Genomic DNA, 25,992 nt, shown 5'->3' on the forward strand with positions numbered 1-25,992 from the left:
TGGTGTGTCATGTGGGAATGTGTTGGTCCCCTGCCTATCCTCCTGGGGATACAGGCTGGCACTGCCTTTTTTAAAGCTGCTGAGGAATGACGGTGTGGTCAGGTCCATGTTTAGCCAAGAGATGCTGCTGACTGGCATTAGCTCCCATTGACCCCGGTTCCCTCAGTTGGATGGTGGCTGTGTAGTAATTCTGTGGGAACTGACTTGATACTTGAATGTTTTGGATGGCATTTTGTTGCTGGTGGAAATGAGGAGTGAGAGAAATCTTCTTTCTTGATGTTGGACTGTTGCTGTGTCCAAGGGTAGGACTCAACTTCCATTCTCTGTGGACCTTTGTAATTTGAAGGGCATGTCTTGTCTGGTCTCCAGCTGGCTGAAATGCACATGTGCATGCCATGTCCTTTCCTACACTACACAGAGAAACCCAGGCTTCAAATTCCCCCTCTCCCATCCTGCATTAAACTGCTTCCCTAAAGTGCCAAGCAAAATTCTGATTGTCTCCATTTTCTAGTCATTAACTCTTTCGTCAGCACTTTGAAAAGCTGGCTGACTTCCTAAGTGGACCTATAGTGAAGAACCACTTTGCCTACTGAATTCATGGGAAGGGATGGGGGCTGATGGGTGTTTTCAGAGGTCTCCTGCCTAGAGGGTGATGATTCTTACTGCCTGTGTTCTTTTCCTGGGATTTCATTTTCCTTCCCTGCTGTATAGCCCTTGGATGAAACAGTAAGGAGACAGGGATATGGGTTGGTCTCTGGCATGGCTGTTTGGGCACAAGCCTCCCCACGGTCAACCCAGAACATTGTTCTGCTGCCTTCTTGACCTTGCACACTTAGGGAGGGGCAGGCAGGACTAGGCACTCCCCACGCCAGTCCTTGCCCCAGGCCCTTCCTGCTCCCTCTCCCATCTGCCTCTCATTCCTGCCCTGCCTTTGGCACCAGTCATTTCCTCTGAGTGTATGTTGGGCTCTGGCCTTTCTCCTTTAATTTGTTTTAGGACTACCTCATACTTTTGGTCTATCCTCAGCACCTCTGTTTCCCCATGGCATTGGATGGTTCTGTCTGATGGAGTGTTTCTTCTCCCCAGTCCTTTCTACTTGGAGGGGATTGAGAAACCGAAGCCTGTGCTTAGTCCTCCACTTTCATCTGGGTCTCCGCTTTTGCTTCCTACTTCCAGGCAAGACTGTAGTCCAACTTTATTAACAATCAACACCAGGAGTGTTCTTATCTTTTGACTGGTTCTTCTCTGTTGAAGACTTATTCTTAGAATGAAAGACTGAGTTAACTCTACTCTCTTGTCCTATGTGTCTACCACAGATGCCTGGTTTGTTTCTGGGTTGACAAAACCACTGCTATTCCCATGAGCCCCTTCCCATCATAGGCCCCCAATGCCTTCTGTGAAGTGGGCTGATACAGTGGCTGATGTCAGAAACCCATTAGCACTTATTAGTTCCTTCTTTGTGATTCTGCTTTGACAAGTCAGCATTGGGGTAGAGAAATGAGGTGAGATTGGTCTGCTTCCTGTTTGTGTTTGCCACACTGTCATGGTTGCAGCTTAATTAATGTGCTTCATATGAGTTGGTTCACCATCCTAGCTTTATCATGCCCCCATTTGAGCATAGCCTGGTCCAGGTGCTGTGGGGTACAGGGGGTGGATCGAGGACAACTGTGTATGGAAGATTGCTATCTCACAGCAAGATGAGTCAGATGCTAAAAAAACTCAGAAGATAGGACTTAATAAGCATAATAACAGTAGTTCTGACAAAATGCTGTGTGAATATAGAAAGGGGACAGAGGGACTCACTTTAGTTGGAGTGATCAGAGCCCCAGTACGTCAGGAAAAGGCAGTATTCCAGGAGTGCTTGTAGGACAGGCACCTCTGGGTGTACTGGTTGGAAGTCTCACAGGATCGCAGCTGGTTGAAGGCAGGGTCGTGACTGTTGTGTTCCCCATTGTGCCTCCTGTGCCTTTGACACTCAGGATATATTTGGATGGATGAATGGAAGGAAGGAAGAGGGGAGACATGAACAGATAAGTTAATGCCTTACAGAGGCTGGATTTTGGGTGAGGGATGACTTGCATGTAAAAGGTGGCAGGGCTTAGGCACGTGGGTTAATTTATAAGTGGTTTAACTTTGATGTAGAGTGCTTGAGAGGCTGGTAGAAGGGGCTAAGAGAAGGACTTGGAGGATGAGGCTGGAGAACTTGGGCTTTCCCCCCAGACAGTAGGCACTCAACAATAGGACCTATCTGGGGTAGGTCTCAGCAGGAAGCATGTGTGATTCTAAGTTAGATTTAAAAAATTTTTAACTGACACCTAATACTTGTACGTATTTATGGTTTTACATCTCCATGTATGTATACAGTGTGTAACTATCCACTACCTCAAACATGTGTCTTTGTTGGGGACCTTCAACATGCTGTCTACTTGCTATTTTATTTATTTATTTATTTAAAATTTTCCTTTTATTATTCATATGTGCATACAAGGCTTGGTTCATTTCTCCCCCCTGCCCCCAAACTATTTTAAAATATATGATGAATTGTCAACCACAATCCTACTGTGCTAAGACGGTTAGAGTTACTTCTCCTGTCCAACTGTACTCCTGTGCCCGTTAACCATCCTTTCCCCACTCCACCCCATAATTCCAAATCTTGAGAGTAGTATTTAAGTTGGAGAAAGACCCCCCCAATACGTCCTTTCCTGGCTTTCTGTGCTATAGGTGAGTGACCAAAGACACTGGCTACATATGGGCTGTTTAGTTTCCAAGCGGGAAGGCCACCACCATGCCAGTTCTCACTCTCTTGGTCTTCTTCTCTCTAGACGTGTGCAACAGCACCAATCTTCCAGAGGTGGAGATCATCAGCCTTCTGGAAGAGCAGCTGCCCCACTATAAGCTAAGAGCTGACACCATCTATGGTTATGACCACGACGATTGGCTACACACTCCCCTCATTTCTCCAGAGGCCAACATCGACCTCACAACTGAGCAAATTGAAGAGACGCTGAAATACTTCCGTAAGTAGTCGCTCTTTGTAGTGGTGACAGTGGTATGTTGACCAATCTACTTGGCAGGTTCACTCCCTGTCACCATGTGTGTGACCTAGGTCAGGTGGCCAAGGAGATGTAGCCACATAGAGGATTCAGTTTTAAATGTTCTGAGTAGAAGTTTTAGAGTAATGGGGACCAAGCAAGATTTTTTTTTTAACTGTTTTGAACTTTAACCATTCAGAAAAGTTTCAGATGTTCTCACCAAAGTACTATGCGTGTCCTTCAGAATGCTTACTGGGAAGAAGTTCATCTGCATTTGAAACTGAGAGCATTGGGGATGCCTACGTAGCTCCTTAATGTGGCATATACATAGCAAGGCGGGTACCCAGGTGACAACTGTTCATGCGTGCTAAGCTGGTATTTGAGACAGTGAAAACCTCGCTGCACCACCAAGGCTGCAGTGATGCTGATTGACTGCATCGCCACAATCCTGTGGGCGATGCACCACAGGAATCCTCAGTGGGTTCATGATGACAAGGTGTGTGGTGCTGCAGACTGAAAAAAATAATATCTAATATTGTTAATGATATTACTCAAGGGGTGCCTTTTCTTTTTCTTTTTCTTTATTTCTTTGTGGTGCTGGGGATGGATCCCAGGGCTTTGCACATGCTAGGCAGGCCTTCTGCCACCCAGCCATATCTTCAGCCCTCTGAGAGGTGCCTTTTTGTTGGCAGTTCCACTCTTTGAAAACTTGTCAGCCTGATTTACATAGCTGTGTATCATTTTTCCACCTTTAAAAAGAAAGTACAGCAGTCCTGATTCTACATGGAAAGGGGTTCAGTTCAAACCCAGCTTCCAGTGCGTCTCTGTATGTTTCCTGTCATTATTTTCACTAATACAGACCAGTAGTGGTAGTTTTCTTGAATTTGTGAGATTATTTACCAGAGACAAGTTGGAACTACAAGTTCCTCATTTAGTGTGCATCTGGGGCCATTTTCAGGTTTTCTCTATTAAATACTGATAAGACGGGAGTTTTGTTTGAATGGAGCCGTACAGTTTCACTGAGGATAAAAACAGAATAACCCACAGGCCTTGGAGTGTCTGGCACAGGAAGCTCCTACTAGTCCCTGTCATTTACTGTGGCACCTGTACCACCAAGGACACATGGTATTGTGCATGGAAAACTGAATCCAGAGGAGCCTCCCTGGCAGGCTCAGTATTTGCCTCCACTGCAGATGTGCACAGTGGAGTGCACAGTAGAGTCACTTTTCAGAACATCTCTCCATGTCACCTGTGCTCTGTAGGAGGCCCTCCTGTGATTCTGTGGGCCCTGTCTGCTGCTCCTGCCTCCGGAGGCTCGTGGGCCCCTTCTCGTGCACGCTGATTAACCACTGATGTTCACAGTGCAATTGGAACAGCGTCTGTGGCATCAGCACTCAGGTTTCAAAGAACTCTCAAGGAATTGCCTCTGCAGCCCCATAAAATCCCTGCTGCCAGGCAGGGCTGGTTCATTACAGAGGAAATAGAGATGCAGAAGGCATTTTGTTGGTACCAGAGCACAATCCACAGCTTCTAGTCTGCTTAACAGGAGACTTGAACAGAGGTTGTATCTTTTGCTTGTTTTTAGTTATATATTTAAGAAACAATCCTGGTGGATTTGGCAGTGGATACCACACTTATAACAAAATTGAAAGAACCGAAATCAGCCTTGAGCAGAGACTCTAGAAGTTTTCTAGTGTGGCTGCATTCAATGTCACCTTGCTTTTGCATTTTTTTCTGTGGTCCATGTGTTTAGAGCAGAGGGTCTATTTGCTAAGTGTCTGTTAATTGAACAATCAAGCACTAACTCTTAACTGAAACACAGGACACTGTACAGCAGGGCTGTCAAACTGAGGTCCTGTGACACTCCAAAGTGTCTGTAAAGAGAATTTAGAGGGTTCATGAATTTTTAACTGCAAAAAGTTGACGTGTGTTTTACTGCAGATTGAACTCAGGGCCTTGGGCTTGTTAGGCAAGCACTTTACCACTTGAGCCACACTCCCAGCTCTATTTGCTTTTATTTATTTTTGAGATAGGCCCCTGCACTTTAGCCTGGGTTGGCTTTATCTTGTGATTCACCTGTCTTTGCCTCCCATATAGGTGGGATTACAGGCATGAACCACCACGCCTGGCTTGTTGTTTGAGATAGGGTTGCGGTAACTTTTTTGCTGAACTGTCCTGGAACTGTGATCCTCTTGACTCCACCTTCTGTGCAGCTGGAAAAAAACCGAACATTTTTATTTCCATTAATTTCTAATTGAAACATAGCATTTCCTTTCATTATGAGCAGAGATGACAAAGCTCAGTGGCAGTAGCAGGACCTGTGACTTTGTCACCAGTAGAACTTGCAGGTATTTTCATGGCATGCAACAGTGGAAACAGATGCTTTGAAACACTGCCTTTCTCATTACTGCTTAGAAATGCATTTGTTATCACAGGTGCGGAGTTATGCATTAATAAAGAAGCACTTGTATCACACATGTGTTTTGTTCGTGTCATAGACTTTCTCAAGTTTCAATAGCCACATCAAAGCAATTGTTTTCTTTTCAGTCCTTTGTACTTTCTGTTATCAGGTCTCCTTTTTGAGGCGAGGTCAGTCAGCCTTGCCTTCTGGTGGAGGAGTAGGTAGAGGGCACAGCTTAGAGCCCTGCTCTGTTTGGGTTCCCTGTGTTTGTTTACCCATGGGTAGCCCAGGTGATGTGTGACTCAGCCTGGTGACTCACCTCTGTCAGGTCAGTTGTGAGGATGTGATAAGATTGTGAAACCCCTTGCTCTATTCTAGAGTCATGGGCACACCAGTTGGACAGTGGTTCTCTATTGTGGGTGGAGTGGGGTCCAGGGCTCCCCCAGGTGAGAACACTGGTGGGAAGGGCTGCACCCTGTGCTGCACAGTGACAGCTGTCAGGGAGAATGAAATGCAGCTCCCTTTCTAGTGGGTACCAGAGCTGTGCCTGTTCATTTGACCCTCTCCTGGCTTACTCAAAGAGGGAGAAAGCTCTGGGCACCCACCTTTCCCTGGCATAGGATGACCTGTTCAGATCTTTCTGCATTTCTAACTTGCGGAGTCTGAGAAATGCAGGAAATGAAAATGCAAAGGACCCACAAGCAAACGTCCCCATTACATGGACCAATCATCAGACACCAGGCGTGAAGGTTGCTGTGTTGCTTGTTAGGTGACTGTGGCCCCTTTTGGGTCTGTAACTTTTCAGTTAACAGGCACTGGCCAAAGAAGGAGCTCCCTCTCTTCCACATGTGCATGTGCTGCTGCCTGCTACACCACACATTTACCTGGAACAGTCTTTTTCCTAAGGGAAGGACAAGGTTATGGAGCAAACGAGTTTCAGAGCCAGGCACAGTGTCTCACATCAACAGTCCTAGCTACTCAGGAGATTGAGAGCCGGAGGATTGGGGCTCCCGGTCAGCCTGGGCAAAAGGTTTGCAAGACCCCATCTCAACAGGAAAAACTGGACACAATGGTGTGCACCTGTTATCCCAGGTACAGTGGGAAGTGTAAAATAGGAGGGTCACAGTCCAAGCTAGCCCTGGAGGGCTTGGAGGCCTGACTTAAGCAGTAGAGCCCCTCTCTAGCAAGTGCAAAGCCCTGAGTTCAAACCTCAGTACCACACAAAAAAAAAATTGTCTCAGGATATTGGTTCATTGTTTCCTGTATTGTAAAGTGCTGTTAACAAATTGCCCTCCTGGCTATCCCTTTAGTTCTTCCTTCAGTTGTGTCCTGGACCCTCCTCTGGTTCCACTGCCATCTCTTCCCTGGGCTGCCATGTATGTCATCCCTGCTCTCACTGCTTCCACTGTTGCTCCTCTGTTGTGCTGTTGGGTTTTGTTTTTGTTTTTCCCCATTTGGTTGGTATCCTGCTCCTAGCTTCCCATTGCCCTTCAAGGCAGCCTTGTCCTGCACCAGCTGCATGGCGCCTCTAGCCCTGGCTCCACCACACTTGCCCGATCCAGGTTGGTGCTCTCCCTCTGCCCTGCACCTTTCTTTTCTTTGGTTCTCAGCACAAGGGTGTCCTCACCAGAGAAGTCTTTCCAGACCACCTGTCTCTGCTGCCCCCCATTGTGGGCTTGCCCTTCTCCTGCTGTGGCAGCATTCATCACTCTGTAATTATTTGTTTAACAGTGACAACCAATGATGATGACAGTGACCATGACTCACGTCTATTAAGTGCTTACTGTTTACCAGGCTTTGCTAAGTGCTTACCTTCAGGACATGTACATGAGATTTGAAGCCTGACATCCTCTTTTTGTTAAAAGACTTTTTTCAGTTATTGCAATTGTTTCATCCAAATTGAATGGGCTATTCAATCAATTATTGCATATTTCAAGATAAAAGTTTTTATAGAAACCAAACTTGGTCTTTTTATACTGTTCGTGAAACAATAACCACGATGATATAATTACACCAGGAAAACAGGCACAAGCAGATCTGGGAATATGTAAATGACCATCCATAGCAGCCCAGATGCCCAGGCAGGGACAGAGGCTTGCTGTGGTGTTGCTGAGGGCACTGGGCTCTACACAGTCCCCACAGTGGAGTAATATGGGACAGCACCACTCTCACTGCCATTGCTCTTTCCTGCCAGGCAGGATTTGGAACTTGACAACCCACACCCTTACCTGCCCTGTTACGCTCATCTTACCTTCCCTGTTCTTGTCCCTGCCTGGAGGGCAGGCAGTCCTTAGTCCCCTTCTCTTCCACGGAGGGTGGAGCCCAGGCTGACCCTTGTTGCTGAGAGGCATACTGCGCCCGCCTTCACGTGTGATGTCATGGTTTCCGGGTGCTCACGGTTGGCCTCTAAGCAAACCCAGTAGCCTCTTTGTCATGAGTCACTGTCGGCTGAGCCTTGGAGGGCGCCAGGGTGATGATTGTACTTGAAAAGCCGCACTCAGTGTTTCCCACTGGGAGGGGTTTGGTTTTTTTGCCAGGGTGTATTTGTGTGTAACTGGATCATGGTGGCAGCATCCCTTGTCCTCCTCCGCTGACCAGTCACCTCTGCCTTTTTGTCTTAGTTTTGCCTAAAACGCTGTTCTCTTGGTCTGCTTCACTGTGGACATCTATCAGTGTTCTGTCTCGGGTTTCTCCTCTCCCACACCTCCTTTGCTTTCTGCAGGTGACTTCTGTCTTTCCCTCTCATACCTGGTGGGTATATCGCCAGAATTTTACACAGACCAGCCCTGTGCCTGTCATCCTCACCAGGGCTGTTGCTACCTGCCTGGCTTATATAGAGGCCACATGTGGACCTGCAGCAAGCACTCAGCAGGGACTCTGGTTGTTCTCAAATTCGTCCCCTCTCTCTAAATCCATGGAAGCTGGACTTGCCTCTCAGCTGTGCTTCTGAAACCTTTGATTGCTTTCACTATGAGAAAGTCATGGGACCTGTTTCCTTTTTCTGTGGGTTCAGAAAACCTCTGTGACTTTGTTGGTGATGTCACAGCGTTGTGAGACAGGGTGCAGTACTGTTTGTTGGTATGATGAAGCAGGCCTGCCTATCACTATTGGTGATGTCATGTTGTGGAGAGACAGTGTCCAGTTCTGATTGTCAGTGTGGCAAGGCAGGCTCGCCTGTCACTGTTTCAGAAGATTGTGGAGCTTGCCCTATCCCTCAGCTCTTGGTGTCTGGCCTTTGAGTGAACACAATGGTCCATGAGAGATGGTAGGTTTCAAGAATTTCTCTTTCTAATCGCAAAAGTAAGTGGATTGTACCACTTTCATGAAGCTTTTCTAGATTTTTTTCTGTAATATATTACATATTTTGAAACATGATGCTTTTAAATTAGTGTTATATATTGAGCGTTTCCTCAATATTAAAAAAATTGTTTTTGGTGGTACCTGGGGTTTGACCCCAGGGCCTCTTGCTCACCAGGTAGGTGCTCTACTGCTTGAGCCACTCTCCAGCCCTTTTTGATTTGGTTATTATTGAGATGGGTTGGCCTGGCCCACATCCACGATCCTCTTATTTACACTTCCCCCATAGCTGGGATGGCAGGCAGGCAATACCATTCCCAGCTGCTATTAGTTGAAATGGGGTGTTGCTAGTTTTTTGCTCAGGGCCAACTCATGCTTTCCTTAGATCATGAGCATTTCTAATTGATTAACTGGGCTAGAGGATGTCACTATTTTTGCATTGTGTTATTATGCACTCATAGGTTAAATATTTCCTTAACGTAAGGCAACAAATCACTTACTTTTATTAGCTTATATATCCATAGCATGAGAAGGGAAGCTGATGAGTCGGTGCTGAGTGGCCCACGAAGAGACCTCCTCCTCTCTCTTTTTGTTTCCCTGGTGTCAGGAAGTGAGCAGGGTGCTCCCCCATGCTTTCCCTGTCACCATGTGCAGCCTCACTACAGGGCCAAAGGCAGCAGGGCCAAAAGACCATGGACTAAAACCTCTGAAACCATGAGCTAAAATAAACCTTTTTCCTTCTTTTTCTCTACAGTACTGAGGATTGAACTCAGGGCCTCATACTCTCTACCACTTGAGCCACACCCTTTAATGTGTTGGTTATTTTTGAGATAGGATCTCACTTTATGCCCTCCTATTTGTGCTTCCCTGGGTAGCTGTCACTGTGGACATCTGTTGGCATGAGCCACAGTGACTAGTTATTGGTCAGTTGGGGGGTCTCACAAACTTTTTCCCAGGCTGGCTTTAAGTTGTGATCCTCCTGATCTCTGCCTCCTGAGCAGCTAGGATTACAGGCATGAGCCACCATCCCCAGTCTAAACCTTTCCTTCTTTTTTTTTTTTTAAGGTTAAATTTGTGTATTCATTTAATGCATGGTTAACATGGAAAAGATTATAGTGTATCACTTGAGCTACACCTTTACTGGTTGCTTTATTTGCATTTTTCTTTTTTTTTTTTCATTTTTCTTTTATTATTCATATGTGCATACAAGGCTTGGTTCATTTCTCCCCCCTGCCCCCACCCCCTCCCTTACCACCCACTCCGCCCCCTCCCTCCCCCCCCCCTCAATACCCAGCAGAAACTATTTTGCCCTTATTTCTAATTTTGTTGTAGAGAGACTATAAGCAATAATAGGAAGGAACAAGGGTTTTTGCTGGTTGAGATAAGGATAGCTATACAGGGCATTGACTCACATTGATTTCCTGTGCATGGGTGTTACCTTCTAGGTTAATTCTTTTTGATCTAAGCTTTTCTCTAGTACCTGTTCCCCTTTTCCTATTGGCCTCAGTTGCTTTAAGGTATCTGCTTTAGTTTCTCTGCGTTAAGGGCAACAAATGCTAGCTATAAACCTTTCCTTTTTATAAGTTAATTATCTCCAGTATTTTGTCACAATGATGGAAAGCTGATTAACAGAAAAATAGAGCACAAACAATCCTGTGTTAGAGAGCCACATTACTCTCACCTACAAACTAGCTGTGTGACCTTGGGCACATTGCTCTTGACTCTTTGTGATGTTTTATTATCTGGACATTAATCACATTAAACACCATAGGCTTCTCTGAAATGTGTCAAAGACATCCCACAATGAAGTGTTTAAAAACTATTTTTTGAGGCATTTTTTTGAGTTTTTCTGTATTACATTTAAAAATTGTAATAGTTATTTTCTTCAAGTGTAAGTACTATTAAGTTGCAAGAGATAATTATATGGAAAATCTTAAAGAATTTTCAAACAGAATAAAACAGAAAGTGTATTTCTCAGCACACTTTTAATCGCCTAGAATTTTTCTCACTGAGATTTAAGATGTACAAGGCTTAAATTCTAAAACATTACAAATTGTTGAAAAATTTCCATGTTCATGGAGTAAAGCCCAGGAGGACTGAGCCTAGGTCTGCTTAAGCAGGCAAACATCCATAGCCCAGTGCCTTGCATTTAAATAGGTGCTTAATAAAGAGCTTCCTGAATTAGAGAAAATGCAGGCACATGCTTTCGAGTTAAAAACAAGAAAACAAGCTTTTCTCCTTGTTTTTTTTTTTTTTTAAAAAACAAAATTGAAGCCCACATATAGAGTAGCTTCAATAGAAAGATGATTTTGTTTGCTGCCTCCTTCCAAAGGTCACCCTCATCCTAATTAAAATCCTAACTGACACAGAATTAGGGGCACCATAATGGGCTCTGCTCCTGTACAGACTGAGTAGATAAATGGCATAGGGTGCTGACTTTGGGGGTGACCTAAAGAAAAACAAGTGTGTGTCTGTGTCTGTGTATCTCTGTATCTCTGTGTGTGTGTATGTCTGTGTGTGTGTGTGTGTGTGTATAGACCCAGTGGGTGGATGAGGAGTCTTTTCTTACCCAGACTTGACATTGGTGAGCAGGGTTGAAGGAAGGAGAAGGAAAGCTAAATTTGGGGGACAGGGAGGGTAGAGATGGGCTGGGGATGGAAAGGAGAGGATCTGGTTGCTAGGGATAAGTTTTCATTATCATTTGCCAACAAAAACAATGCCAAAATGTATGGATGCTGATGTATTTACAAATAGGGGCTATGATATCTCTCATATGTGTCTAAACAGTGGGGTTGTTGTTCCTGCTGTTCTCAAGAACTAGGCCATTTTGTTCACAGAAGACCCAAGAGAGCCCAGGAGTGTGCCGTGAGCATTCTTCTCTGGGCCCACATTTAGCTGACACAGACATCTGCAGGATCTGAGGTGGGAGCAGAGTGGCCCTGGCTGCAGTGACTGGCCACATGTTACCACATGGGGTTATGATGCCTCCACTGAGTTGTGGGCCTGAGTACTGGTACTGGAAGGATTGGGGTGCCTGTCTGGGGAGGTGACCCAAAACAGCCATACACCCGAGTATCTGATGCAACTAGGAGCCCTGGGCTCAGTGTCTGATGAGCAGGGTAGCCAGATATCTACACCGTGGGCAATCCCACCCTCATGGGCCTGGGCCACCTGTCACCCAGCAGTTTTCTTTTTTTTTGATTAAGCCAGATTCTAACATTGAAAATCTTTTGTTTTTCTTCTTCTTTTAAAGAACAAAATGCTTGGCGAGCATTTCTGTACAGATTGACTTTTCCTTTTCATCTTATTCAGTGTGTCTGAGACAAAGCTGGAACCAGCTCAGGTGGGAAATTGACATGACAGTTCAGCTCATATCTTTCTGCCTCTCCTAGTGATGGCCCAGGAGTGGAACATAGGGTGGTTTGAGCCTCTGGTCTGTTTGCATTTTGAAGCCTATAGCATTGGCTACGTGACATGCTGGTCCCAGGCTGCCAGGCAACTCAGAACCGCACAGGCTCTGATGGCACAGTCCATGCCAGCTCTCCTCTGGTCTGTCCCTCCAACATGTAGGTAGTTGTGAATGAGACCTGAGGGGACCAGGTACTTGGCCCTGTAGTGCTGTTGAAGGTTCTCTTCCCATGTGTGGCTGTGGCCTGTGAAAGCGGGCTGTGTTCCCTGCCTTGGAGGTGGGGTGGGTGCCCGTACTTGGAGTGAGGAGATGTTTGGGGAGGGGTAGGAGACAGCAAGCTGTTCCTTAGCGTGCGCCGTCTGCTGTGGGTACTCAGTGACTATGTTTTAAAAAATAAAAATGAGAGTGAGAACTGTGCAGAAGTGTCTTGTTGGGTTGGTTCCTGAGGCAAGTGAAGGGAAGGCCTGCCTGGAAGGTCCCATTTCACCCAGGCCCCGTGTATTCTTTGGGCCTTTATCTCTCCAGCCTTTTGGCTTCCTGGCTGCTGTGATTGCGGTCGGAAGTCTGGAGGGCAGAGCTTTCTGAAGGGAGGGAAACACGTTCCAGAGGGGCTTGGGGACATTAGTGGTTCTGCAACAAAACTGATGCTTAGCCTCAGGTGTGGTACTGAAAGCTCCATTCACTTCTCGGTGACTTTTGAACCTATTTCCCTTTTGGCAGTTCTAGTTATCTTAGCAGGCTTTAGGGGAAATGTCATCTCAGGGTCATTACATTAGTTTTCTAGGGCTACCATAACAAATGACCACAAACCTGGTGATTTAAAACAACAGAAAATAATTTTTTTGTTTGTTTGTTTTCGGACAGTACTGGGCATTGAATTCAGGGCCTTGCACTTGCTAGGCAAGCACTCTACCACTTGAGCCTCATCTCCAGCCCTTTTTGTTTTAGGTTATTTTTTTCAGATAGGGTCTTGTGCTTTTGCCCAGGCCAGCTTTGGACTCTGATCCTCCTACCTATGCCTCCCCGGTAGCTGGTATTACAGTGTATACCACTACACCCAGACAAAATGATAGAAATTTATTCTCTGGAAGGTCTGCAGGCCAGAAGTCCAGAATCAAGATGTTGGCATGGTTTGTTCCTTCTGGGTGCTCTGGGGGAGAATCCCTGCTTCTCTGGTGGATGCTGCTGGTCCTTGGCTTGTAGACACATCACTCCAATCTTTTCTCTTTCTCTTGTCTTCTGATGACATTGTCTTCTGAGATCATTGCTATTAGATTTAGGACTTACCTTAATTTAGATTATGTCACCCCAACACTTAATCATACCTGCTTCCCAGGTAGACATATGTATGGAAGGATCTTCAACTTTGTGCCTTTTTCTAAAATGACACATTCTTTTCATTTGGTTACTATGACATAACTGATTGTCCCAGCCTCATGACACATGGTGCATGTTCGTGTCTTACTGTGACAGTTAACAGGGTCATCTTGGATTTTTATCTTTTAGGAATTCGGAACCTTGTGTGGGCAGCCAGCTTTCCTTTGAAAGAATCTGTCATCTCATAGCCCTGGGTTTCACCCTCCCCTGTCTGGGTGTAATTTGTGCCCACCATGTCAGGCCTTTCCGTTCTTGGTACCTGCCTCCTCCTCTATATCCGGATGGCTTATTCATAGCCACCCTGTTCAGAGACATATTCATACAGTACTGTGGAGAAGGCATTAGTGGCAGAAGCAGAGCAATCACACACACCTACCCAACTTCCTAAATGGATTTAAAATAGCCTCCTATTCCGTTCTCCTCTCCTTCATGTATCACCTGCCCTATTCACCATTCATCCCTTCCCTGCACTCACTGTGCACTCATGGCCTTTCCAGCCTCCACCTGTTCCCTAGAATTAGCTGTCATCTCTTTTAGATATTTGGATTGTCATAACTTGGCCTGTGATCATCCTTTCAAACTGCCTTGTATGCCCTGTCACTTCTTTCCCAGACTTTTGGGAGTGGTCTTGCTTCCTCAAAACCTGGTGTTGCAGGCCATCTTGGTTTCCCTTGCCTAAGACGTGGAGTCACATCTACCCGGGAAAGTAACCCACGTCTGGGCACAGCAGTATCGATGCATTGGTGATGGGGTTGGGGGTGGGACACAACATCCTTGTCAGGCCACTTTGGTGACAGTTGGAAACAGCATTTCTTTATAACATCAAGAAGTCACATTGGCATTTTAAATTTAACTATTTTCTGGTCACTTTTTATTTTGCTCTTAAACAGAACATCTCAGTTTGCGTTCTTTGTGCAAAGCTAACTTGAGTTTTTATCTCCTTTCGTTGTACCTCTTCTGTTTTTTCCTCTTTTGAATTTCATTTGCAAATAATCCTTAGATGTTTTCTCAGTCATGACAAAGTGGAAAGGCTTGGGAGGTGCACTGGTTGTGTGATCCTGGGCAAGTGGCTTTAGCCATCTGAGCGTTGCCTTGTCCATATAGCACAGTGGGGTCTGAGGGTTAAGGTACTGAATGCATGACCTGCAGCCAGTACTTCCTAAATGGCACAGGGAGATGCAGTGACTAAGCTGGCTGAACAGGTGGCTGTCAGGCTTCTCTAAGGCTGCTCTTGGGACCAGCCCGTTTTCCTGACCCTTCAGTATGGATGGTGATGGTGAGTATGATGGGAGGAGCTTCCGTAACCTGGTCCAGGGAGGGCTGTAACCCACAGCAGTGTTGGGACAATTAGTGTGGATTTGAAGCCCGATACACCTGGCCTTTAATTTGCAGAGCTGTGATGGGTTATTTTCTCCTTCTGTGCCTATAGAATGGGAGTTTGGGAAGTTTTGAAACAGCTCAAGGCCCCTGTGATTTGCCCATAAATGATGCAGTTTCCTTTTTGCTTTTCAATACATTCTGTTTTGTTTCTTTCCCAATTTCTTAAAAAGTGAATAAAGGATGGATTTATGCAGCTTTTAGACTTGATGTAAATTGTTCTCAGTAATGCATTACTGTTTAGAATTCTTCTCTGTCCTCATCCCCACCCCAGCCTGTCATTCCTGCTCTGTTCCTAACTGTGAATTCAGTGACTTTGAATTAAGTACACTGGGAAAAGCTTGTCAGTGGTATTTCTACCTCATTTCCCTAATTATAGCTAGAAATTTGTGCTCTCTCTCTTTTTTTCTTTTAGGCGGCACTGGGGATCGAACTCAGGGATTCATGCTTGCTAGGCAGGCGCTCTACCACTTGAGCCACACAGCAAGCCCTTGTGCCCTCTTTTTAATTGTTCACACTGGCTTATTTCCTTTTTTAAAAGAATTAAAGTGACAAAGATGGTCACAACTAACATTTTCTACAAATTCACTTTGTTCCAGGTCCATGCTGGGTGCTGTGCCATGTATTGATCATGAAAGCCTTGCCCCATCTCTGCAGCACGTACTGTCATCACTCCATTTAGCAGATGAGACTGAAGTGTCTAACATGGTCACAGAGGTGTTATCAAGCAGCCTGAACCAAACCTTGGGCTGTCTGACTACAAAAACCCATGCTCCTAACTATGAAATCACACTGCCATCCATCCATTAATTTTTATTTGTTTTTATGGGTGATGGGATGTGAATGAAATTTTAAAATTCATAGCACTATAAGGCAAATGTGTCAGGCCTTTGTTTAGGGGCTTCTAGCTACATCTGACTTTCACATCATGCTTTGAGGAGGTTGCATTTCTTGTGCCTTTATTAAATTTTCCCTTCTCAGATTCTTGTTGGACCTTCCCTCCCAGACTCAATGGGTTGAATCTGTTGAATGGGCTGGTTTTTGAGGAGTCTGTTAACTGTTGATTTGTTTACTTATGAGGCTGCCATTATCTTTTTTTTTTTTTTTAACAAGTACTTTAAGGAACATGCAATAAAGAAATAATTGGGAAATCTTGGGACACCAGCCTGACCACCAGCCTTGGAAAATGATGTCTGAGAAGGCCCTTTGGGGTGTGCAGTGGGGCCATTTAGAAGTGCCATTATTGCATATCATTGCAAGAGAGACAAGGAAGGACTAAAGGGAGAGATGAGATGTGCTTAGGTAACAGGGGCAGTTATAGGGGGAATTCAAGTCATTGTATGCTAACTTTAAATAGTCAGATGTCCTAGAAAACTTGAAATGTGTATCCAGGAGCTGGGGTCAGGGAGACAGATTAAACCATGTAATGGAGGCTTGAGGAGCCTGAGCTCTTCTTTGACCAGGAAGAAGCTGAAGGTGGTTGGGCATGCCTGGGAGGAAGAGGGGATGCTGGGGGGTACTTTCAGGGTATAGGTGACAGCTGGGGGACAACATGGCCAGGGTTGGTACAGTTCCATTGGCCCTTCCATTTTCTGAACTTTTCTGAAAACCTGTTAACAACTTAAGTCAGCATTCCCTCTGCCCCACTTGTGGGTGGTTTACTTGCCCGTTGTGGTTGGAGTCCCTGTCTTACCTTTGCTTTTCCCTTTTGACACTTGAGGAGGCTTGGCTAGGTGATGTTGCTAAAGGGGTAGGAATTCCAGAGCCCACAGTGGACAGGGCCTGCTCTCACAGTATAAAGGTTGGGGCCACGTGTGTTCAGCCAGCTACCAGGCACTTGGGAAGATCTGCTGGTAGCGTCCCATATCAGTGTGTAAGCAAAACTTGACAAGGAGCCTAGCATGGCCCCAAAGGGAGGAAAGGGCACCCAGAATAGGAAGAAGCCCCTGGAATAGAGGCAGGGGATGGGAAGCCAGCTTTGGGGACCTCACAGGCTCCTTGGTTTCCAGTAACTTAGAAAAGTTGACAAAGATTTCTGCAAAGAATATATTCTGTCCATGACTATATGTATAGGATATGTGTGTGTGTGTACGTGCATATATGCATATAGTTCTGCCTTTACTTTTGTGCTATACATGTGTATACATATTCACACTATTATATATAACATTATATAACATCATCATCATAATAACTGTATATGCATATATATGTACGTAGCTAGCCCTCTGAATCTGTGGGTACTTCATCTGCAGATTTAAGTATAGATTGAAAATCTGTCCCCCCAGTTGTATCTGTACTGAACATGTGCAGACATTTATTGTTGTCATTCATCCATAAACAGTGTAGTGGTAGTGTAACAACTCTGTTTGCAGCATTTCCATTGTATTAGGTGTTATAAATAACCTAGAGATGATTTAAAGTAGATGGGAGGTTGTGCACAGATTATGTGTAAATACTGTTCCATTTCATCTGAGGGCTTCTGCAGCTAAGGGTTTTGGCCTCCACAGCAGTCCTGGAACCAATCCCCTGTGATTCCGAGGGACAACTGCGTGTTTATGCTGCTGCTGGTGTGGACACCAACAGATACTCACATTATCAGCCAACAGGCCAGGGAAGTGAGTGGTTTGGCTTAGGGCAGGGTTTTCAACCAGACAGTTTTGTATCAAGGGGACATTTGGCAATGTCTGGAGACATTTTAGGTTGCCATGTTTGGAAGTTGGAGGATGGAACTACTGGCATTTAGGGGGAAGGGGCCAGGGATGCTGCAGTAGTGCCAAGGTCAGCTGTCTACAACTATGAGTCCCCAGCCCCAAATGTTCACCTATCATTAAAGCCTAAGATCTGTGTAATTATCCAGTACTCCATTTTATAATGAAACATTTAAAACACTTTATTCATGTTAACTATTTTTTATGGAAATGAAACATTACACATGCATTTAGGAGGACAGTTTCCCCACTCCTTCCCCAGAAGGGGCCACCTCCCTGCAGGTGAACTGTTTCTTTCTCACCTGTGTTTTTTGCACTTCAGTTGCATGTGAAACAGTGCCTTGTGTCACATGAGCACGCTGTGGTGGCCTCTCTTGTTTGTGGTTGCCTGCTGTTTTTCCTGAAGTTGAGCAAAGGCAAGGCGTATGATAGTACTCTAAGTGAAAATGTTTCCATTTTCCAAGTATTTTACATTGCTTTAGGTGGTGGTCAAATTTTTTAAGAAAGGCTGTTTAACGTTTTAAATCAGGTTGAAGAAAGAAAAGCAAAAGTGATGGTTTGCAAAATTTAAAAGATGACATCTTTCAAATGCAGAAATTGGCACATGAGCATGGATTTACATTTGGTGGTGCTAATCATCCCCCCACCCCAAGTCACCCACCCACCGACCCACACCTGCCCTTCTCCCTGCATGGCACCTCACAGCCTTTGCTCCCAGCATCTTTGGAAGACATTGCCTCCATCTCTGCATCATTTTTCGGAGCCAGCTAGTTTCTATGGCAACGGTTAGATTGAAAGATGAGCGGGGAGCAGGAGGCAAGTCTGGGTGAGACTGCTGGGTGGTGGTGTGTGTCCCTGACGTCACCCTCTGGGCCTCTGGATAGGATGATTCTGGCTACTCCCATTCAGGCTGCTGTCCAGTGCTGCTTTATTAACGGGGCTGTCAGGGTCTCCATAGCTCTGCAAATTGCCTCCCTTTCTGCTCCTCCTGCTCCCCCTTTTCCTGCCCTCCCCCACCTCCACCCAATAGGATTTTTCTTTCCACTGCCCCTTTTCTGTTTTGGCTCCAGACTGTCATTAAGAATGCACAGCCCAATTCTGGTATGTCGCGGGATGCTCTTCTACCCAGTGTTCTGGAAGGGCAGGGAGGCATGGCAGCGTTTCACTTGACGTTGATGGCGCTGTGAAGTCTGTTCCTTCCTCTGCAAGAATACTGACTATGCAGAAATTTATCGAGGCGGATTATTATGAACTAGACTGGTATTATGAAGAATGCTCTGACGGTAATTATGGCCTCTGAAAAACAAGAGTGGGGATGTGTAGGGGTATTGTCTTTCTCTGGTGGGGGTTCCTAAAACCTCCTTGGGGAGATGGGCAGAAGAGGGTCACTGGAATTAGCGCCACCAGCAGGCATGCATGGCCCTGACAGTTTGGAAGGCATGGTGGAGGAGAGGGCCGTGGTAGGGCTCTTGACAGCCGGAGGGAGCCTCCTCTGCAGTGTGCACTGTCATTTGCTTAGACTGGTGTGCTGAGCTTGCAAGCATGCTGCTTCTGTTGGACCCAGTGCTCTGGGGTGAGACGTGAGTGGCGCTTGATCAGTGTGTGTGCAAGTGGGAAAGTGCTCGTTGTGCTCTGTGCTGTCAGAGGAGTGGTTCGGTTGCTAGAGGCTGGAATAGCCTTCAAGAGGTGTCGTCTTGGACTTTGGGCAGCAGGCCTGGAAGAATCTACCCTTTCCTGATCCCAGGCCTGGGCGGGGTGGGGGAGGGTATGTGTGGGGGGTATGCTGGGGAAAGGCAGAAGCAGCTTCCATTTTAGCGGGTGATTCAAATGAATTTTGCTGGTTGGATTCAGGGGAGATTGGGCTGGAGAGGTGTTGGCAGGACCGGAAGAAAAGATATTCTTCTGTGGCTGCCTGGGTTTGTGCAGAGGGTGTGGCACATTCCAGAGCAGGCTGTGCGGAGGCCAAGTTGTGTGGCTGGGAAGGCCTCAGGAGGTTTCTGCCATGGGGAAGAGCACTGAGTGCATTCTGAGGGGGATCATGGGGAAGGGTCTTGGACTTCTGCATTGTTGGGCATCAGTATTGTACATTACACAGTTATTCTGGCACCTTTAATTTCTTCTTGAAAATTTTGACCCTTAAATTACAACCCTTTACAAAAAAGGGACACAATTAATATGTACACTCTGAGGGTCTGTCCCCAGTGGGCTTGTGTTTCCAGTGCCACACAGGTGTTCACAAGTAAAGTAACTGATTTTTAATTGAATCAGAAGTTTCAGATTGCTCTAATCATGACTGCATTTCACTAACCTGAATGATGTAACAAGCTGGGAGTTGGCCTAGTTAATAAACTAAAGAACTTCATAATGATTTCTTATCTGTAGATGTTTACCTTGACCAAGAGACTTTCTCAGGGTATGGTATTTAAATGTACCAAGAAACTTCACCACGTCCCCTGGCAGTCCATGTGGGTCTGTGTGCATTCTTGAGCATCTTAGTAATAAGGACAATGGGAGCGCCCAGGGTCCTAAGGGAAAAGGATGAATGAAGTCCTTTTAAATTTGAATATGTTAATTTTTCAGGGTCATGGAGTGGCTCAAGTGGTAGAGCACAAAACCCCCAAGTTCAATCCCTAGTACTGCCTAAAAAACCTAATTACTGAATATACTGATTTTTGATGCAAGTTCCCATCCTGTCACTATGGGACTGCTTCTTTTTGGAAACTATCACTGACCCCTTCTAGTTTTCTTGGTGATTTGTGGCTCATGGAACCCTCCATAACTTTTTAAGGTAAGCGATTAATGCATTCTCAATGTTCCATTGAATTAGGGAGCATTGGTTCCAGTGGAGTACCTGTCACTCCACTGGTCTGTGGATGAGTGGGGTGTAGCCCTGGCTCCCATGGATGGATACCATTCTAGAAGTGGGGGAGGAAGGCTTCTTAGTGTCTGGCTCCAATTGCTGCGCCATCCAGTTCTCGTACACACTGACATAAAGCCACTGATTTGCTGTGGTCAGTTTGGAGGGAGAGAGGAGGCTTGTTCTTATCTGGGTGTCCATCAGAAGGATTTTTCTTACCCAGCAGTTCTCAATGGAGTCTTTTGGCCCTGAGTCACTCTGATCTCTCCTTTTCCAAGAGCAAAAGAAAATGGAAGAAAATATGGCTCATCCACCCACAGATTAAGAAATATTGGTTGTTGTTGCTATTTAAATGCATGCTGAGCAAAACACTTACCCTTTAACCTCTGCCCCACTGTTCGAGGAAGGGAGAAAATCATTGGGACAGAATTTACTAGGACAACTGGCATTTTCATAATCCCATTGAAAGATGGGTAGCAAAACAGGATAAAAGACCTAGAAATCATCTGGGTTAGGAAACCCACATAAGGAGAATTTCATGTGCATGCTGTTTTGTGGTTATTTGTTTACACATTTCTAACTAGTTGGGTTCTTTCCTAGTGTCAGTCAGGTTAGTCTGGAAATAAAATTTACCCCTGTTTGCAAATCAGTAGTCACACAGCATTGTGTTGGCTTTCTTATCATTTGACATTTGAGTCAATATTGAGGAAATCTTCTGAAGAACTTTGCATGCTAATAACAAAGGTGAGTAAATGTTTTGAAAAGGATGCAAAAGCATCATTTATGTCAGAGTTACTGAATCACACTTAAATTGCAGTGTTAGCACCAAAAAAGTAATGTGTGCAGGCAGGGCCTTTAAAACTTGGCAGATCATTGAAAATTACCCACTTGTTGAAAAGGCAGATTCTTAGTCTCAAGTCAGACTGAGAGGGGCCCTGAGAACTCTGAACGCTTTGGTGAATCTTCACATCTGATGTGTTTGGAAAACTCTGCCAGTGTTCATGGAGAGCAGCACCAGCCACCAGGGACTGGAAAATCATTCTTTCTGTCACTCACGGAATCTTTTGTTGGCTACACTGGTCACCACAGAAAAAGGTGGTTATAAAAAGCACGAAGCGCGAGATCTTTTTCTTTTTCTTTCTTTCTTTTCTTGTAGTCTGGGGATTGACCCAGGGCCCTGTGCCATTAAGCCATGTCTCCAGTTCCACTAGATCCTTTTCACTTTCAAAAGACTTGGGTTTTGGGGAAGAAATGACCCAAACATTAAAAAAAAAAAGACTTGGGTTCAAGGTCATGTCCTTAAAGACTCAGATTGCCTTCTGTAGTCACCCTAGAAGGTGGACTGTGGAAAGAGCCCTGGCCTCGCAGTGCATTTGAGGCCTGTTTTGCAGTTTGTATGGCCACGTGGTGTGGGCAGCCCCTGGGATCTCTTGAGCCTTTGTAAGCCCAGATCCTCCATCTGGAAAATGGAAATGACCACCCTGTTGGAGAACCTTGGGAAGAAGGGAAAGAGTGCAAAAAGTGCAAGCTCTTTGTAAGCAGTGGCAAGCCAGGCTCGTGCTTAATAGTTGCTCAGAAATAGTGCTAGCTGCTAAGTTCTTTAAAAAAAATCCATTTGAGAAGGCAATGGCTTTTTGAACAAGGTAAGGTGTTGTGACCACCTGTTCCTTGTGGTAGTTTCTTTTGAAATCACACTTGTTCTGTCAGTGGTTGTCGTGCCTCTTTTACACTGTTCTAGACTTGCCTGTTGGAGGGCAGTTGGCATCTAGTTGGAGGGCAGGAGGGCATCTAGTTCACAGTGAAGTTATAGACAAGGAAACTCAGGTTTCCTCCCCTCCCCTCCCTTCCCTTCCCTTCCCTCTTCCCTCTTATCTGCCTCCCCCTCCCTTCCCAGAGTTCCAGGTAACCATGTGCTCACCATTTTTTAAGTTAATTAACATGCCCAATTTGATAACATTTATTGAGATTGAACAAATAATTTTTTTACTGTGTGTTTTAAAAAACATTTTATTTAAAGTATATATAATTTTTTCAAAATGTGATTGAACTCCCTGCCTATGAATTTCTACTACACCTTAAAAGAGTATATCTTTAATATAGTACAATCACTTTTAGATTTCAGAAATTTAACTGGAGAATGCATACGTCCCTAGGTTTTAGTTCTTAAATAAAATCTTTATTGTATCCTGGTTTTCTATGTGGAAGAACTTGTGTATGGTCTTTTATTAGTCTTTATGGGAGTAGCAGTTCAACCTAGCAGACAGCTCTGGCTACTAAGCAGCATCCTCAGCCCTAAGGACGCCAGGCTGAATGGGATAGCTCCCACCTTGTGCAGAACATCCCTCTCATGGTCTTGCCTCTGTTAGAATCTTCCCTCTGCTTACCTGGCAGAGGTGAATCACCAGAGAAATAGAATAACAGGGCTCTCAGTGTTGCTTTTAGGAGCAGGGAGCCCTATTGCTTTGTAGTGGGGAGATGGCTGAAGCCTAGAGGTTATAGGATGAGCTGGATGCTCTGAGGTACCCACTTGGGGCCACTGTTCGTGGGGTCTGAGGAAGAACCTGCCATGCTGACTGTTATAAGCAAAATCATACAGTACTGAGGAATTGGTATCAAGGTAGGCAGTTCACCTGTGGGTTCTTTTTTTCAGGTTACATTGCAAACTATTAGGCTTTAGATGTTTTCTTTCTTTCTTGTCCTAGCAGTTGGAAGGGATCTTTATAAATTTGTGGATTCAGATTTAGGGTGAGAGTGGGCTTTTTAAAATGCAGATGAATAACGTGAAATTTAAAATGCAGATAAATAACGTGTTATTACCAGAAAAGGACTGTGATGAACTGAGCTCAAGGTATGTACTGGTTACTGCATTTTTGCACTTTTCATGGGAATTAGGATTACTTTCTTTCCCTGTCTGTTCAGCACTGCAGGGCTCTTGTCACAGTCAGTTTCATCTCGTATTCCTAAGCACGCCCACAGGAAATCTCTCATCTGAGAGTTGTTGGGCAATCCTCAACACCAGGGCAACTCCTTTGCTACCGCCCTACCTGTAGACAGGTGTACCTGCCTGAGGCGTGGTTGCTGTTTTCCTGTGCAGTTGCTATGACATTCCAGGAAGCTACCATTCCTGTTGCTCCTTCAGGGGAGAAAATGTGGGCAGAGGACTCTGGAGGCAGAGAACTAGCCTAGGTCCTGTTCCTGCCTACTTGGCTCCCCTCTGAGTTTCTGGCCCTTGCCCTGGCACCAGTAGAGCATTCCCATTCTGTCAGGTGCTTTGCCCGCCCTGCTCCTCCTCCAGGCTTGTGGGAGCCACCCCCTTTTGGGTCCTCTGGGTGATGTTAGGCCTGTGGCCCTGTGCACACTCCTCCACTCCAGCTGAGCCAGGGCATGTCCCAGGCCCAAGCCAGGGCCCAGAGTGTGCCCCTTGGGCCTGGGCCCCCATGGCTCCTCCGGGCAGGTGGCCAGGAGTTCCCCCAAGGATGGCCCCTTAGGAGGATGTTAGCCTTCGGGTGACTTCAGCAATGTCCCTGAACGACATAGGAGGGGAAGAGGAATGCTTTGAATACAACTGCCAGGATGAAGAGAGGAAGTCCACCCACGAGCAGCATGACACCCTGGACATCTTGGAAGAGGGTAAATTCTGTGCTTTGCTCATATTTGATCTTTTTCTTGGTAGTCTCTAAACAGGCTTGGCTGGTCTACTCACTCTACTACACTTTTGTATTTTTTTTTAAAATACAGCGATTATTTAAAGGACACAGGTGACTTGATGCCCATGTAAGCCCCCCACCCAGAGAAGCACCACTCCAGCTCCCTGGGATGCCCCCCACCCAACCTTTGTAGTTTACCTTGCCTCCCCAGAAACCATTGTTATGACCTCCTCAGTCACCTAGGATTTGCCTGGCCACTTCCGGCTCTGTGGGAGCAGAACCAGTGTGTGTTCATTTGTGTCTGGCTTCTGTTGCTTAACTGAGGTCTTTGGTCTTTGAAATTCACCCAGGTTGTCACAAATATCAATTGTTTTCTTTCCCTTTGTGTCATTCCAGCACTCAGTTTTAAGAGTTTGAATTGTTTTATTGCTGTGAAATGGGTTTTAATAAGTTAGGGGACAAGAGAATGAGTCATCATTAAATAAAACATGTCTTCATGTCAGCAGTGTTTACTTAAAAATCACTAATTACTGATCTAAAACAATCCTTATTTTTTTTAGAAATATTTCCAGCAGGAAAGCCCCTAGGCTGACACTGAAGCCACCTTGGAGCCCATACCTGGCAGATCTGAGGGATGCTGCTTGGTGGGGAAGTAGGAGGTGCTGTGGACAGTGAGCCTCAGTCGTGGGACTTTCTAGTCAGGCATCTGGGGCCCCCTATCCCTGAGGAAAGGGCTTTGGGCAGTGAGCAGGTCGTGTAAACAGTGGTGGCAGGAATCTTTTATGGGTCTCCTGAGTGACAACAGCCAGAATACCTTTCAGAATTCTGCTTTAGGATGGTCTGTTTTCGTGTCTCAGGATAACTTTTATTTTCAAAATTATTTATAACCAGCCATAGAGTTAGAGTTTTTCTTTTGAAGTTACTGTCCTGAAAATAGTGTTAAAACTTCTCCTTCCAGACAGCTAAACAGATTTTATTAGAGATAAGTAGGAACAGTGGGGCAAGGCAGAGGGAACAAGGGTTCAGTGTGAACACCTGGAACTTGGCTATACCTGCCTGGCCCTTCCAGAGGGAAGCAGGACAGACTGACAGACCTGGTGGAAGGGAAGGAGGACAGGCTGACAATCATGGTGGATGGAAGGAGAACAGGCTGACAGACATAGTATAAGGGAAGGAGGACAGGCTGACAATCATGGTGGCTGGAAGGAGAACAGGCTGACAGACATGGTATAAGGGAAGGAGGACAGGCTGACAGGGATGGCAAAGGGAAGGACAGACTGACAGGCATGGTAGAGGGAAGGAGCAATAGGCTGACAGGGCTGAAGCCTGATGATGGGGACAAGCATGAATTGGGTCTCAGAAAGTGATTAAAAAAAAAAGGGCATCCATCTGCTTCTATAGAACTTGGGCCAGCCCAGATTTAACTGACTCTGCTTCTAGTCCTTACAGCCATGCTGCTCCAAGTGCAGCCTGGCCCAGCTTCACCCGGGAGCTGTTTGCAAATGCAGAATCCCAGGCCCTAGCCCAGACCCTCTGAGTCAGAGGGTCTTTAACAAGCCCTCCAGCTACTGTGCATGCAATTAAAGTAATGCCTTCAAGCAGTAAGATGAGTTTTAAGAAAAAACTCATTAAGTTTTTTATTTTATGTTTTTTTTTCCCCGCACTGGGGTTTTGAACTCAGGACCTCACGCATACTAGGCAGGTGTTCTACCACTTGAGCTACTCCACTAGCCCACAGTAAGGTGATTTTTAAAACCAGTCGAGCCATATCCGTGCAAGATTCTGCAGCGGTATTAGGTGTCCTAGTTGAAAGAGAAAAAAACCACGTTGTATACATTTCTAAGATACACACATATACACACCTCTACCTCTCTTCCTCTCTAC

At 45.5% G+C, this 25,992-nt stretch overlaps 1 protein-coding gene across 21 annotated transcripts in view; it reads left to right on the forward strand.

Annotated features, from left to right (window-relative positions):
• The window catches only part of Trak1 (trafficking kinesin protein 1), a 172,595-nt gene that overhangs the window by 93,000 nt on the left and 53,603 nt on the right, over positions 1-25,992 (forward strand). For 14 of the 21 annotated variants that reach the window (XR_012443076.1, XM_074059018.1, XM_074059015.1 and 11 more), the window contains one exon: positions 2,823-3,017. Coding sequence is in view for 10 of the 21 variants with exons in the window: in XM_074059017.1 (XP_073915118.1) it covers positions 2,823-3,017 (195 nt within the window). In the remaining 11 variants the exon portion in view is untranslated. The other 7 variants (XM_020186572.2, XM_074059024.1, XM_074059025.1 and 4 more) reach the window with 5 other exon arrangements.

This window comes from Castor canadensis, chromosome 17 (genome assembly GCF_047511655.1).
Source record: "Castor canadensis chromosome 17, mCasCan1.hap1v2, whole genome shotgun sequence".
Taxonomy (NCBI): Eukaryota; Metazoa; Chordata; class Mammalia; order Rodentia; family Castoridae; genus Castor; species Castor canadensis.